General features: G+C 42.6%; 1 protein-coding gene across 2 annotated transcripts in view; it reads left to right on the top strand.

The window, feature by feature from the left end:
• SMAD1 (SMAD family member 1) overlaps positions 1-14,371 on the top strand; it is a 64,941-nt gene that overhangs the window by 36,051 nt on the left and 14,519 nt on the right. For both annotated transcript variants that reach the window (XM_075348069.1, XM_075348076.1), the window contains exon 2: positions 3,739-4,282. In XM_075348069.1, coding sequence (XP_075204184.1) covers positions 3,883-4,282 — 400 coding nt within the window. In that variant the 5' untranslated portion in view covers positions 3,739-3,882. The remainder of the gene's footprint in view (positions 1-3,738; positions 4,283-14,371) is intronic.

The raw sequence follows: 14,371 nt of genomic DNA, 5'->3' as shown, positions 1-14,371 counted from the left end.
CTCGCGATGTTGCAGCGTGTAAAGTACCCTTTAGACTCCAATAGCTTTGATCATCTGAAGGATTCATTTTCAGGCATGTAGCTGGCATTTCATTGGGTAGATCCAAACCCTACAATCTTAACAGAATTGAAGAATAAAATGAATCCCATTTATGGAGAGGAGTGTATTAATTTTTGGCCTTTTTAATCTAAACATCCTTGTGGTACACCCACATAGACTGCAGCATTGTGAATGAGGTTTTACTAATTTTTTTTGTGAAATTATAAATGCATAGCATAGATTAACAATCATATTTGACCAGCTGTGGACTTCAACTTTTTATTAGGACTAAAATTTCATGCAAAGGTGGTGTGCTGAAACACCGCGGCGTTTAAATTTAATTTATTTTTTTCTTCACGGTTTACTGGACATATGTGCAGCTGAAACTCCAATACCTTTAAATGGGATCTGTCAGCAGATTTTTTGCTACCTTTTCTGAGAGCAGCATGAAGTAGGCAAAGTGGCCCTGAATCCAACAATGTATCACTTAGTTTGATTTCAATTTTTAAATTTGGTATATAGCACAGCTCCAAAAGTTGCACTTGCCCACATGAGGCTCTCTACATACAATGTCTATAAACGGTAAGCTGCTAATCATGGCAGGGGGGTGTTCTGCACTACCTGATTTCTAGCTTTACTAGTCTGACTAGTGTACGTTACTAATTTATTACTACGTGTAATGTGTTTTAGCTGCAGGAAAGAATTTGGCCCTGTGCCCACGCTGCGTATTTTGATACAGATTTTCAGAAATCTGCAGCAAAATCTGCATGTCCATTGTGAAGCCAGCAAAGTCTGAGAATTCAGAAGTGCTGTGCCTACGTTGAGTATTTTTCCCTTGTGTATTTGGTGCAGAAAAAAGAAATCTGCACTAAATACAAAAGGGAAAAATAAGCAATGTGGGCACAGCACTTCTGAATTCTCGTAAACTTTGCTGGCTTCACAATGGACATGCAGATTTCTGAAAATACGCGTCAAAACTACACTGCATGGGCACTGGACCTAATTCTTTCCTGCAGCTAAAAGATGTTATACGAAAACAGCAGGTAAAATATATATCTTTGTACTGTGTTGGCCAATAGAGATATAAAAAATTGTTTAAAAGAACTGAAGTCCTCAGTGGTTGATACCTTTTTAATGGCTAGCTGAAAAGATGGTAATAGCAGCTTTCGAGACTACACAAGTCTCTTCTTCAGGCTCAATATAACAAAATCTGAAGTCACATATTTATACACAACAGGACATAGAATGAAGCAGTAAATTAAACCTGTTATGTGAAGCAGAACTATCTCTATAGCAGGAGGACAAACTGTTGTGGCCATAAATATTGCTGCAGTTCAGTGTGAGAGTTTTATTGACCTCTGAGGTCTGGTCCAGGGCTGCGATGCCCCCAGATGGTCTGAGGAGCACATCTCTTAATTGACATGAATCCATGAGACACATTCATTCCTGCTCTGAATGTGTCAAAGGTCATCATAAGTTTGTACTCCCATAGTCTATCTCTCAAAACATACGTAAACAGCACACAGTTTAATAAGATGCATCTCTGAAATGTTTTTAACCTATACAGCACGCTGTCCTCAATTGCATAACAAAAACCCGCTGACAGTCCCTTTTTAAAGATTTAGCTCTGTCCTTTCTGTATTTGGAAATAGTTTTCAGTTGAAGCTCTCATTCAGCTTTGTGGTGACCGTTTGGGGCAAGTCCTCTCCAGTTTCATCATGGGCTCTTCTTTATAATGGACTCGGAATAAAGGCAGCAATTTTCTGGGACTATGGTTTTTACGGGCTAGTCAGCCTTTATAACACTAACAGAACTGTGTTTTGTGCAGTATTTGAAGTGCTCCCACCCTTATTTTCCTGGTGTACAGTTTTGCCTCCTCCCTGCCTGACTTCTTGAACTGTCTCTGGAAAACAGGTGTTGTGTAAGAAGAAATGCACATCTGTGTGGGTGTGTGTGGAGAGTACAAAAGCAGGATAGCCTCTATATATAGAACTGTCTACTCAGCTCTGATTGCATAATTTAATCAGGCCCCTCTGCAACGGAAAGGCATCCATACTGCTCTCAGGCATCAAAGGAAACATCTTTCCAAGCTGTATCCTTTTGCAGAGCAACACACAGTCCCACACCACACGCCTAATTGTTGAACCCCTCCACTGGGAAGAATGAGACATTTTTGCTCTTTGTCCCTTTTTAAACAAGAACTTCCTCCGTTATTTAGGCTGGGTGTCAGGGATGGACCCGAGTCAGACAGAGGCCAGTTGATTTTTCACTCCTTCCCGCCTGCTTTAATTTCACATGTACACTTCATGTAGTCTGTTCCTGCGTGTTAAATGAATCCTTCATACTTATGTCTTGACTCACCTTGGAGATAACATGACATGCAAAGTCCAAAGCAAAATGACAGTACACCGCAATGGAAAGGTTAGACACCATTAAATGCACATGCTGTGGAAATAGCAATCCATGGTATGCCTGGTCACACCTAGAAGATGAAAAATTGGGTGCTGAGACCTACTGATCACGGCAGTGAAAGATTACGATAAACTAGAATGCACGTCTGGGGTTCCTCAACAAAAAATGGTGTGGTTTTGCATGAGCGTAGTATGGGGTGTTGTGAAATCTAGGTGTACACATTAGTTGGCTGCCAAACATTAAGGCTGGTTTCACACATCCGGCTTTTTGCCGGATTCGGCGCTCTCCTGTACAGATAATACAGTACAATGACAGCGCAACAAACGCCGGTCACATGCTGTCATGTGACCCGGAAGTTACAGCGCTGTCATTGTACTGTATTATCTGTACGGGAGAGCGCCGGATACGGCAAAAAGCCGGATGTGTGAAACCAGCCTTAGCCAACAGCTCTCGCTGAGTTTTCTCTGCCCATCACACACACACATACATACATACATACATACATACATACATACATACATACATACATACATACATACATACATACATACATACACACATATTTTGGATGATTGCTTGTGTTTCCACAGGGAGAAGGAAGAAAGTGACTGTCACACCTCTGTCAATAGCTCCTTTCCTAAAAGATGCTCAGCTGTAGAAATTTCAAAGACCCATACCTTCTTGTTCCTGGAGAGTTGGGCGGCCCCATACACATCTGATGTTTGACCTATTCTCAGCCGATGTCTATAGGAGCTTTTCCCTGAGTCTAGACAGTCTTCAAATACCCAAGATTTATCAGTTTCCACTGCCTAAAAATTAGACCGTTTTAGTAATTGAGCCCCATTACATCGAAAAGTTTGGTGACTTTGGTCATGCATGCACAGTTTGGTTCTTGGTGGCTTCATGTTTTGTCCTATTATTTGTAATGGGATTTACTATTGATTCTGGAGGTCTTGGAGGTGCTATTACATTAGTGCTTTGTAAACTTGCTGTATGTGCAGAATCATGAGTGATTCTTGGAATGTCATTGTGCATCTGAAATTGTATGTTGGCCATTGATATGATGAGGTCAGTGAAACTAAGAATAGCACAGATCGAGGGGAATAGGCTGACCTTCTTCGAGCACGGGTCACCACATTCTCAGGGGGTTGTGTGCTCACTGTAAATGTATGCTGCGTAGCATCCAATATTCTCCATGTTCTTGAATGCCGCCAGATGATATCTCACATCTGGATTTCCACCCGTTCCTAACTAAATTTTTTTTTTTTTGTTTTTTTTTTTCCCTAGATGTTTCTGGTCTCCTGGGAATTACAGGCTTACTTCTGCGCTGGAAACTGTCTTCTTGTTGAGAAGCAAAGAGGACGTTTTTCTTTTTAGAAAGTTGGACCAGTCAGTACTCTTATCCATCTGTGACCTGCCCTGCTCGTCACAATGAATGTGACCAGCCTTTTCTCCTTTACTAGCCCAGCAGTGAAGAGGCTGCTTGGCTGGAAGCAAGGAGATGAGGAAGAAAAATGGGCGGAAAAAGCAGTAGATGCATTGGTTAAAAAATTGAAGAAAAAGAAAGGTGCCATGGAAGAGTTGGAGAAGGCCCTGAGTTGTCCTGGACAGCCCAGTAACTGTGTCACCATTCCCCGCTCACTGGATGGAAGGTTACAAGTATCTCACCGGAAGGGGCTCCCGCATGTCATTTATTGTCGAGTATGGCGCTGGCCTGATCTGCAGAGCCACCATGAACTGAAACCTCTGGAGTGCTGCGAGTATCCATTTGGCTCCAAACAGAAAGAAGTCTGCATAAACCCTTACCACTACAAAAGAGTGGAGAGTCCAGGTATGTAGATAAATTTACATCCCAAAAGTACCAACAGTTTGTTCTATTCACTGCGGGCCAGATTGATTACAACACAGGTTCATAACCTGCAGCCCACAATGTCATAGTATGTGCCCCAATTTTGCTAGTATTGTGGGGGTGATGGGGGGGGGGGGTGGGGGGAGTCGAAGTGCACAATATGCGTTGTGCTTTTGAGTACATTCACAAAAAGTTAGATTAAAATGAACCTGCCATATTCAATAACCTTATTAACTGCAGATGGGTCCTATATTTGTAAGGTAATGGGGTTCTCCACTACTCGAACAACCCATTCTCAGGCCATGTGTTTTTGACCCTTTTGAGATAACACTTTGAGTATTTGCCCATGTAGCAGATTTGTGTGCTGAATGTCTGCCCACAACTGCATGGTTTGGTTGAAAAAATTAAACCCGGCAATCGCGGGCGTTAGTGCGCTGTACCCCTGCGATCGCTGCCGGGTCTCCAGCTGATGTTACAACTGAGTCCCGGCGCTCACTGCCAGGAGCGGTGCCTGCACCGCTCCCAGCAGTATCACAGTATGTAGGGTGTTAATCGTGATCGCAACATTCGGGAGGCAGGGAGAGGAATCTCTTACCTTTCCCTGGCGATTAGGTCCCTGTAATGCAGTCACAGAGACCCAATTGCTGCCATGGCAACCCTGGGTCGCCACTATGACAACCCAAGGTTACTGAGCTACAGATCGCCTCACAGACTATGCCAGATGCATGGCGTGTGAGGCGAAGTGTCAATACTGCCAGTGCAGTACTGACAGATCTAATCCACGGCAGTGGATTAAATCAGATGCAGGACAAAAAGCTGAAAGAATTGGCATGCTGCAGACTTTTTTTGATGCAAAAAAAAAATAATCTGCAGCAAGTTTATATTCTCATAGACTTTTCTGGGATGTGTTTGTTTCCTTGCAGTATTGATTAAAATCTTCAAGAAAATAACTCCGTATGGGTGCACAGCCTTATACTGGCCTTCAGTGCCATAGCCGTTCCAGCGATGTGACGCGGTCTCCCAGGATCACATAAGTGTTGTTACTTGACCCCGGTGGCTAATCCTGTGCCACTTCACTTTCCCAGCTTTTGACCGTATTACACATCTGGAGGAAGTGAGTGCTGTTCTCTCACTTTCTTTGGATGTAAGCTATTTGTCCAAAGGCCGGGAGAGGTAAGCATGCTGATTGGCCACAGGCATCGCGTGATGTAACCCTGTGGTGCGATACCTGGAGAGACAATGCTGACACCACTGGAGTAACATCGGTGTTATTTAAAAGGGGGAGACATACAGATTGGGACATGGTTGTCCTATTTAGGAATGAAAGAAACACTGTCTAATGGAGCGCTATGGAGGCCACGTGGAAGTAAAAGTTCAATGTCTTTTATTAAATCACATAAACCACCATGGTTGTCCTATTTGGCATTATGAAAGTACCTGACCGCAGTACTGACACTACGGCACCCTACCGCAAATTTACTGTCTCCAAGCAGTTACTGGCTTTCATGCATGCCGAGAAGTAACTACAGTCACCGATCTCTTAATTGAGAGCGGAGGCAGCACACCCTAGCAATGACTGACCGCCAACTCTGCGCTGTTAAGCCCGCTGTCAGTCAGGGCTAGGTCAAGCTTATGGCTGCCACTCTCTGTACTGTGAGCAATGACTAGTCACTCTAGGGATGACTGCATGACTGACAGCTCCTGGAAGAAGCAAAGTTTGTTTTCTCCCAGGTGCTGCGCTGTCAGTACTTGCAGCCAGGCACCTTCATAATGCTATTAAGCTAACTAGTTCCCTTTTTAAAGGAAATCTGTCACCAGGTTTTTGCTTCCCGATCTGAGAGCAGCATAATGTAAAGACGGAGACCCTGATTGCATCGTCGTTTATAGAGTGCTAGCTGATAAAATACTGGATAGCACTTGTCCGTGTTACATGCTGGTGTGAGCGAGCGCTTAGTCAATCATGTTATTGGCTTGGACATTAGGCCCCAACTTAATAATCAAAACCGTAACCCTGGAATTGCTAACACAGCTCTGAAATGGCTGTACCGGCACGTCCCCAAAACTTTAGACAAATATTTAGAACAAACAGGACTTTGTGTGCCGTATAGCAAGTAACGCATAATGAAACTAACCCACCACATATTTAGTGCATAGAAAACATTTTTTTATTGCATACAAATTACACATGGGTCATCATCATAAATAGATTATATAAGAAAAACATACACATCAAGCTAAGAAAGGAAGAACCCGGCAACTAATTCCCTAATTATTGTAGTCAAGGGCGGACCATGTAAATTTCCACACTAGAATTAATAAAGTGGGACACAAGGGTAAAAACCCTTCATGTGCAGATATCAATAAGAAACTGCTCAAAACTGTGGATGGAATTGGGCTATACAGAGACAATAAAAACCCTTTTTTGTATAGCATACAGGTTATCGCAAAGTCCACAGGTAAGGAAGTATATACTGCACATAAGGTCAGTGAAGCTTGCCCATATTCAACACGCCACGCCAGATGTAATCGGAAGAAACCCCCCTGCGCGTTTCGCAAAAGCTTCATTCAGTTTTGAGCAATTTCTTATTGATAGCGGCACATGAAGTGTTTTTACCTTTATTTCCCACTTTATTAATTTTAGTGTGGAAATTTACATGGTCCGCCCTTGACTACAATAATAAGGGAATCTAGTTGCCTGGTTCTCTTCCTTTTTGTTTTAGCCTGATGTATGTTTTTCTTAATCTATTTATGATAATGACCCATTTGTAATTTGTATGCAATAAAAAAGTTTTATATGCACTATAAATATGTGGTGGGTTAGTTTCATTATGCGTTACTATACGGCACACAAAGTCCCATTTGTTCTAAATAGTTGTCTTGGGCCCCCAACTAAGTAAGTTATCATCTTTTTTGTTCTTGTTTTCTAGTTAAAAAAAATAAAAAATGTTTTTTATGAAAGTCCCCTTTTTATTTTTTTTAAATTTTTTTTTTTGCAACTTTACAAACTGCATAAAACACTAGGGGCAACTAATCTACACTTGGGTGGAAACGTCTTAAATGAAAAACTGTGGGTGGAGTATTTTTACTTTTAAAGGTTATGGATAGATATAGGCAAACACATGAAATGGACTATTAAAGAGTAACCCAAATGAGAACCAGACGAAAACGACAAAAGGTACAAGAAGGAATTTGCCCCTTCATTCCAGGTACTTTTAAAGTAACTCGGCACATATTCAAGTTTTGTTTTTTTTTTTTTTTTTTTTTTTTTTTTTTTTTTTTTTTGGTTGGTTTTTCCTTCCCCACAGTATCTCTTGAAGGGAGAGTCAAGGGTAGGGCCAGGTTCACATCTGCAATTTTTTTAGTTCTGTTTCTGTTTGTATGACAAAGCAGAACAAAATGAATGACAGCGGCAGATCTCACATGATTGAAGCCAGCAGCTCCACATGATTTCTGTGACTGTAAATCAGCAGGTCATTGTTTGTTTGGTATTTTTTTGGCAAACTGTAATGGGTGACATGGATGTGACAGGGGCCTTAAAAGGAACCAGTCACAAGGATTTTCTCTTAAAATGCTGTATATAAGGGCTCACTCGTGGTGGTCGCAGCTTTTAAGTGCCCAATCCGCACTGTATAATGTAAAAAACACCCCTTTTATTATACTCGCCAAGGGGGCGGTCAGGTCCAATCGGCGTCTCTTGTCCGGCGCCTTTTCTCTTCCATCCATCGCTGTCCTCCTTCCCAGCTCCGTGTGGATGGCTCGTCATATACGCATATGTGGTCTTTGATCTTTCCCAGAGCCCTGCGCATCACAGTACTTTGCTGGGCCTCAGCATGGCAGATTAAAGTGTGCAGGAGCGCCATCGAGGCCTCTGTGTGGATGACGTAGAACGCTTCATCTACCCGGAGCTGGGAAGGAGGACTGCGATGGACGGAAGAGAGGAAGTGCCGGATCCAAGAGCAGCGACGCCCGTTGGACCGGACCATCACCTAGGGGAGTATAATGAAAATGTTTTTTACGTTTTTATATAGCCTGGCCTGGGATCTTATATATAATCTACAATGCTGTATATAAGCTTACTGGTTAGTGGCTGCAGTTTAGAAGGGAAAATCCTGGTGACAGGTTCCCTTTATATACTGCAACACCCAGGGAGCTTTTTATAGAGGTACTAGCTGCTGAGGCCCCACACACATCTATAATTAAAGGTAGCTTGTGTAACCTAATAATCTAAAGTGCTAGTCTATATTATAGCTTTCTCCTATATGCTCTGCAAAAATTCAACTTTTGCTAACCCCCAATTGTGATTACTGTGCACGCGTTGCCACCTTTTTCCATGCTGTTGTAGTTTGTTGTATTCCTTTGGTGTTGAGCCGCCTCCCTTGCTTTTCCTTCCTGCTCCATTGTCTCCTGTCCATGATATGAGCTTACCAACTGTGCATCCTCCCAGCTGCTCCGCTCGGCCGCTCCCTTGATATTAGGGCTGTGGTAGAAGCAGACATAAACACGCTGCCCGGCTGGGCTGCTAGAGCTGTGTGTTAACATTAAATCCAGAGTTACTGCCTTTCAAAGGATTCTCTCAGATGGACATGTGCCTGAAGACAGAACTAGACAAGCGAGGAACTGTACATCTGCTAACCGCACGGGTATTGTGCAACGCTGAGAGCTGCATCACACTTCTCCTAAAGCCGGGTCACACATTTAGCCCAGTTACTGTGCAGGCCGGCTTCTGTATGTAGCAATACCAGGCTGGAGCATTGCTTATTATTCAGTATCACACATCTGCACTATCCTACGTATCAGTCACGGGCTCCAGTGTTCAGCAGAGACAGGATAGGGAACACCTAACTTATCATCTGGCTGGCCAGTGGCTGTTGTGTTTTTTGTTTTGTTTTTTTTGTCATATAGTTAAAAAAAAAAGTGTTGTGGAGATTTCATGTTGCTTAGTATTTTATTAAAACAAAAAAATGTAGGTTCCTTTTTTTGGTGTAAAAATGACCAGCAAAACAAAGTACAGTGTTTATTTGGGGGTAGTTGCCACTGTGGTATCTGTATCCACCTTCTGTATGCAGACAGGAAGGGCAATATTATCTTCTCATATACTATGTATAGGTGTAGCCCTAGTTTTACAAACTCTTGCACGATTTGGTCATTTCTAAGAATTTCTCCAACTTACACATCTAGCCATCGTATAAACATTTTCAGGGAAGCACTACACACAATATGTCTCCAAAAGCTGTTAGGGGCCTAGTGTAAGGGGTGGGATTTCAGCTGTGTATGTTAGGAGACTTCTATTATACACATATACCCTTGAGTTGTGTTTGTACATTAATGAAGTGTTGCAGAACTTTATTTTAGATGGCATAGCTTGAGACCATTAATGCAGTGGTGTGCAAATCTCTGGGGGCAGCCAAGAGATGGAGGTCAATGAATGATGGCCTCCTGGATCCTGGCAGTGTAACTGTTTGGCAATATTTACATGTGTTTTCTGGACCATGCAGGCCCTGTCTCCATTTTTATAAAGGAGGATGGCAGTGTAACACTAAGGCTAAACACACATCCGGGTTTTCTCCCGTTTGCCTGATCCGGCGCGCTCCCGTACAGTCTACACAGTAAAGTGGCTGCGCTGCAACTCCCTGGTCACATGCTCCGGTCACATGACCCCCCCCCCCCCCCATAGACTTCTATTGGTGCCGGATGGCCTTGCATGTCCGATGGCCAGATGGCACGCTGAGGGGAACGTTTTTGTCTCCAGCGAAAAACCGTATTGCGCCGGATCCGACGCCGTACAGTGTTTTATAATGTAACCCCGGATCTGGCGTAATGCGGCAAAAAAAACCTGATACTGCCGATAGATCCGGTTCTTTGAACTGAGCATGCTCAGTATCACAACAGATCTGTCAAACTGAAGGAACTGATGGGAAAAACTGATGCAACTGATCAGTTTTTTCGCCGGATCGTGCCCGATTCCAAAAAACTGGTGTGAAAGCAGCCTTAGGCTACTTTCACACATCAGGTTTTTGCCATCAGGTACAATCCGGAAAAAAACGGGTAAATCGGATCCGGTACCGCATCCGGTTTATCCCCATAGACTTGCATTGTAACCGGATTGTACCTGATGGCTTTGCGTTGCATCCGTTTTTTTCCGGATGCGGCAAAATTTATCAAAGCGGCGGCCGGAGGCAACGTGTCTTGCAACGTTTTTTTGTCCGGCAAAAAAACCGCATCGCGCCGGATCCGGCACAATACGGCGTGTTTTACAATGAAAGCCTATGGACGCCGGATCCGGCGCAATGCGGCAAAAAATGGATGCGACTACCGGATCCGTTTTTGTAAACTGCGCATGCACCAAATTAATTAAAGCTGATCCTTCAAAAAAAGGACAAACCGGATGCAAAAACGGATGCAAACCGTATCCACCGGATCCGGTTTTGTACGCATCCAGCATAACGGATCCGTTAAAAACCGGATCCGGTGGATACGATTTTACATATTTTTTTTTTTTTGCCGGATCCTATGGATCAGGAAAAAGGATTGTGCCTTAATGCAAAAAACTGATGTGTGAAAGTAGCCTTAGGCTATGTGTCCACGGTAGAATGTACCTGCAGATTTTTCCGCATCAAAATCCGCGGCAAATCCGCAGCGGAAAAATCCGTAGCATGGACACAGCATTTCCAAAATGCCATTGAAATGGCTTGGAAGTGCTGCTGCTGCAGATTTTCAGAAAATCCGCGGTAAATCCGCAGCGTGGGCACATAGCCTTACAGTAGTGTTTTCCGTTAAGTGGCAGAAGTGAGGAACGTTCATGGAGCTGCTTGCATGGAGGCAAATGCTATATCACAGTGAACCTCCAAATTGAAGGTCTCCTTGAGTTTTGAGGTTGAGGACTGAAAAAGACCTCCCTTCAGTCTCATTTAGCCATTCAAAGTTCACATTTTAGCATAGATTATTAAAGGGAATCTGCATCAGCAGGGATTTGTTACTTGATCTGACAAGCAACATGATGTAGGCAAGGAGATTCTGAATCAAGTGGTGTATCACATACATCATTGCTTAAAACTGCACCCAGTAATCTGAGCGCAGGGAGCTGCCTCACCGACAATGGGGTCTCCACAGAGATGTGCATTGACTGTGTGGTGTCAATCACAGCAGGGGGTGTGTTGGACTATCATGCATGTGAGTTTCTACTTCTGTAATGTTAATCACACGGTAATAAAACCATAAGTTTAAGTAAACAATTGCACAATGCCTGATCAGAGGGCATAGTTGCGTTTTTTTGTTTGTTTACCTTTTTAACCCCCTACATAATGCTGTCCTCAGATTACATACCAAAAACCTGCTGCCAGATTCCATTTTAAGGATGGAACCTGAATTGATTGCATCAAAGATCCCTGCAGATGGACTTATAGGTACTTCGAGGTGCTCGCTCGCTCAGGAGCTGAGCCTGGCAGGATCCCTGCAGACGCTTGGCTTAACTGATAGCTGAGCTCCAGCAGTAACATCAAGGGCTGGTGCCAGCAATTCAAAAAATGTTACCTTTAAAATGTTGGACCAGAGGAAAAAAGGAGAAAAATGCACGTTATTCAAAAATAGACGACAAATTTTAGTACAAAAAAATTGGACATACAATTATGAATCCACAAACAATAAACAATAGGCTCCAAAAAAAGCACCCAATCAATAATAACCTCTGGGGCAAAAACATTTTATGTGATAAATACAGACTGATTAAAACAGTAACATACGGTGGCAATTGATGAAAAAGAGGGAATGGAGAGGGGGGAGGGAAAAGAAAGTGAAAAACACTGAGCCCCAGTCAGCTGCACCGTCAAATGCAATGTTATTGGGTCATCTCAGGAAATGTAATGAGTATCAAGAGAAGGGGAATTAACAGGAGGATGGGGTAAATTATACATAATCAATATGAAAGACCATCTAATTCCCAACAGAAGGCCTACAGTTCTTACAGCTGACAAGGTGGCGCAGGTGGGAGGGGGAACCCAATGTTTGTTTCGCAAAGGAAATGTCTGTAGCTTTATCAAGGGAAAGGAAGTCAAGGACCTGGTGGTCAGAAAGACCTTTTTAATATGGATGTCAGTGGATCACATGACCGCTTGTACCGGCGCATGCATACATGGACTCTGTCCCTACAAAACAGCCGCTTCGCCCCCGGTAGTCAGCACGGCTGAGCGCAGGCACGGGAGCAGATGGTTACCATGGCTCCTGTGAGTCAGGCCGCACTAGAGACATCGGGGACTGAGACACCAGAGTACACGGCGCATGCGCACAGCGGTCAGGGCTTGTGATAGAATAAGATTACATAAAGGAGATCACAAATAAGCAGCATTTGAAGTGAGGCAATAATACATTATAATCAAAATATCCCACTATATAGTGTTACAGAAGAAAGTATACATAAATATAATGCCAATATAGAAACAAAACATTTTTTTTTTTTTTGTCAAATCACATACAAAATCAATCTTAAAGGTGTAATACCCCCAAGTACATTAATACATAGCAATACAATACATAACAATCAAAAGCCAGCATTGAATCAATGCATTTTAAATAATGGCCATTGCCTGTTACATTAAAACCTATATACCTAGGTCAAATAATAACACCTCTCAATAAAATATATATCAAATACAATATGATCATAAATATACCTGCTAGACATAAATGACAGCTGAATAAATATGCCGGATGATGGTAATGATGAAAGATCTCCAATGACGGGTCAGATGAATCGCTTTCCCGGTCTATAACCATACAAATCGCAATAAATATTTAAAGTCTAAACATCACCAGAAAAGGAGGGAAAATAGAGGTGAAATAAAGACACATGAACAATCAAAAAAAAAAAAAGAGATAAAACTGAGGGCCTCATTGAGGCCCCTAGGAGCCAAGGTGTCAGGAGTCACTATCCACTTCATTTCACATTGGGCAAGGCGTTAAGTTCCCACCTCCAATACCTCCATGGATAACATCAATCCCCCGAACCCTCAAAGATCTGGGGTCACATCCATGATGGGACTTAAAATGACGTGGTAGTGCCTTTTTAAAAGGGTAACCTCATCAATTGTCCTTTAAAATGATAGCAATAAACACTTTGGGTGTTATAAACACTCTTGAGAGCTATAAATTCTTATTTTCCTGCTAACAAAATATGACCATGCAAAAAGCCTGCAAACGAGACCCAGTTTTAATAACTGCGCCACTAGAGGTATTGAAAAAAAGCAGATGCTTCAAAGCAATTAAAGGGTTATTCTCAGCTCAAAGGTCCTATACCAATATGTAGTGGGTGTAATATTAGCAAATGCCTGCAATTAGCAATGTAGTATAGTTCTGATATAGCCATGTCTCTTGCCTCATGTGCAGGGCATTGTAACTTGGGTATTCATGGTTATAATCAACTAACTCACTAGATGTATAGTCGTAACCATGGATGCCTTAGCTGCAATGCCCTGCACATGAGGTAAGACATCGCTATAACAGTAGAACTTTACTACACTTCTAATTGGAAGCTTTTGATCAGGATCTGGGAGATGGGAACAACACTTTAAATGCAATTTATTTTTTTTTTATTTCAAATCCTCGAGTTATTGCAATACTGCATGTGTGGTTAGAAACTGTTGCGCACACCTTCCTTTTCAAGTGTCTAAAGTCGACCCCTTCCCTCCCCCCCTCCCTCATCCTTTGCATTACTTTTGAAGAATAAATTGTGATTGCCAAAACAGCAGGCCCTCTCCACACAAGTGACCCCATTTTGGAGACTGCACCTATGCATACATTTGATAGGTGGTAAACACCATCTTGAACTCACTAGTTCTTCATCGTTTTAGAACATCAGGCTGTGAAAATTAGATTTTCTTTTCCCCATGTTTCTTTAGCCCCAAGGTTTTTATTTTCAAAAGGGCTAATGAGAGAAAACACACAGGAGAAATTATGTAATTGTGCAGAGTATACACATACCTGTAGATTTGGCTGGATTTCTTTTGGGGGAAGCAATGTCTTTCTTCCTGAGCTTTTGTGCTAGCAGTAATGTGGAAACCCCCTATATTGTCCATAAAC

This window comes from Anomaloglossus baeobatrachus, chromosome 1 (genome assembly GCF_048569485.1).
Source record: "Anomaloglossus baeobatrachus isolate aAnoBae1 chromosome 1, aAnoBae1.hap1, whole genome shotgun sequence".
In the NCBI taxonomy this organism is placed as follows: Eukaryota; Metazoa; Chordata; class Amphibia; order Anura; family Aromobatidae; genus Anomaloglossus; species Anomaloglossus baeobatrachus.
This window is presented reverse-complemented; position numbering and strand designations above follow the sequence as displayed.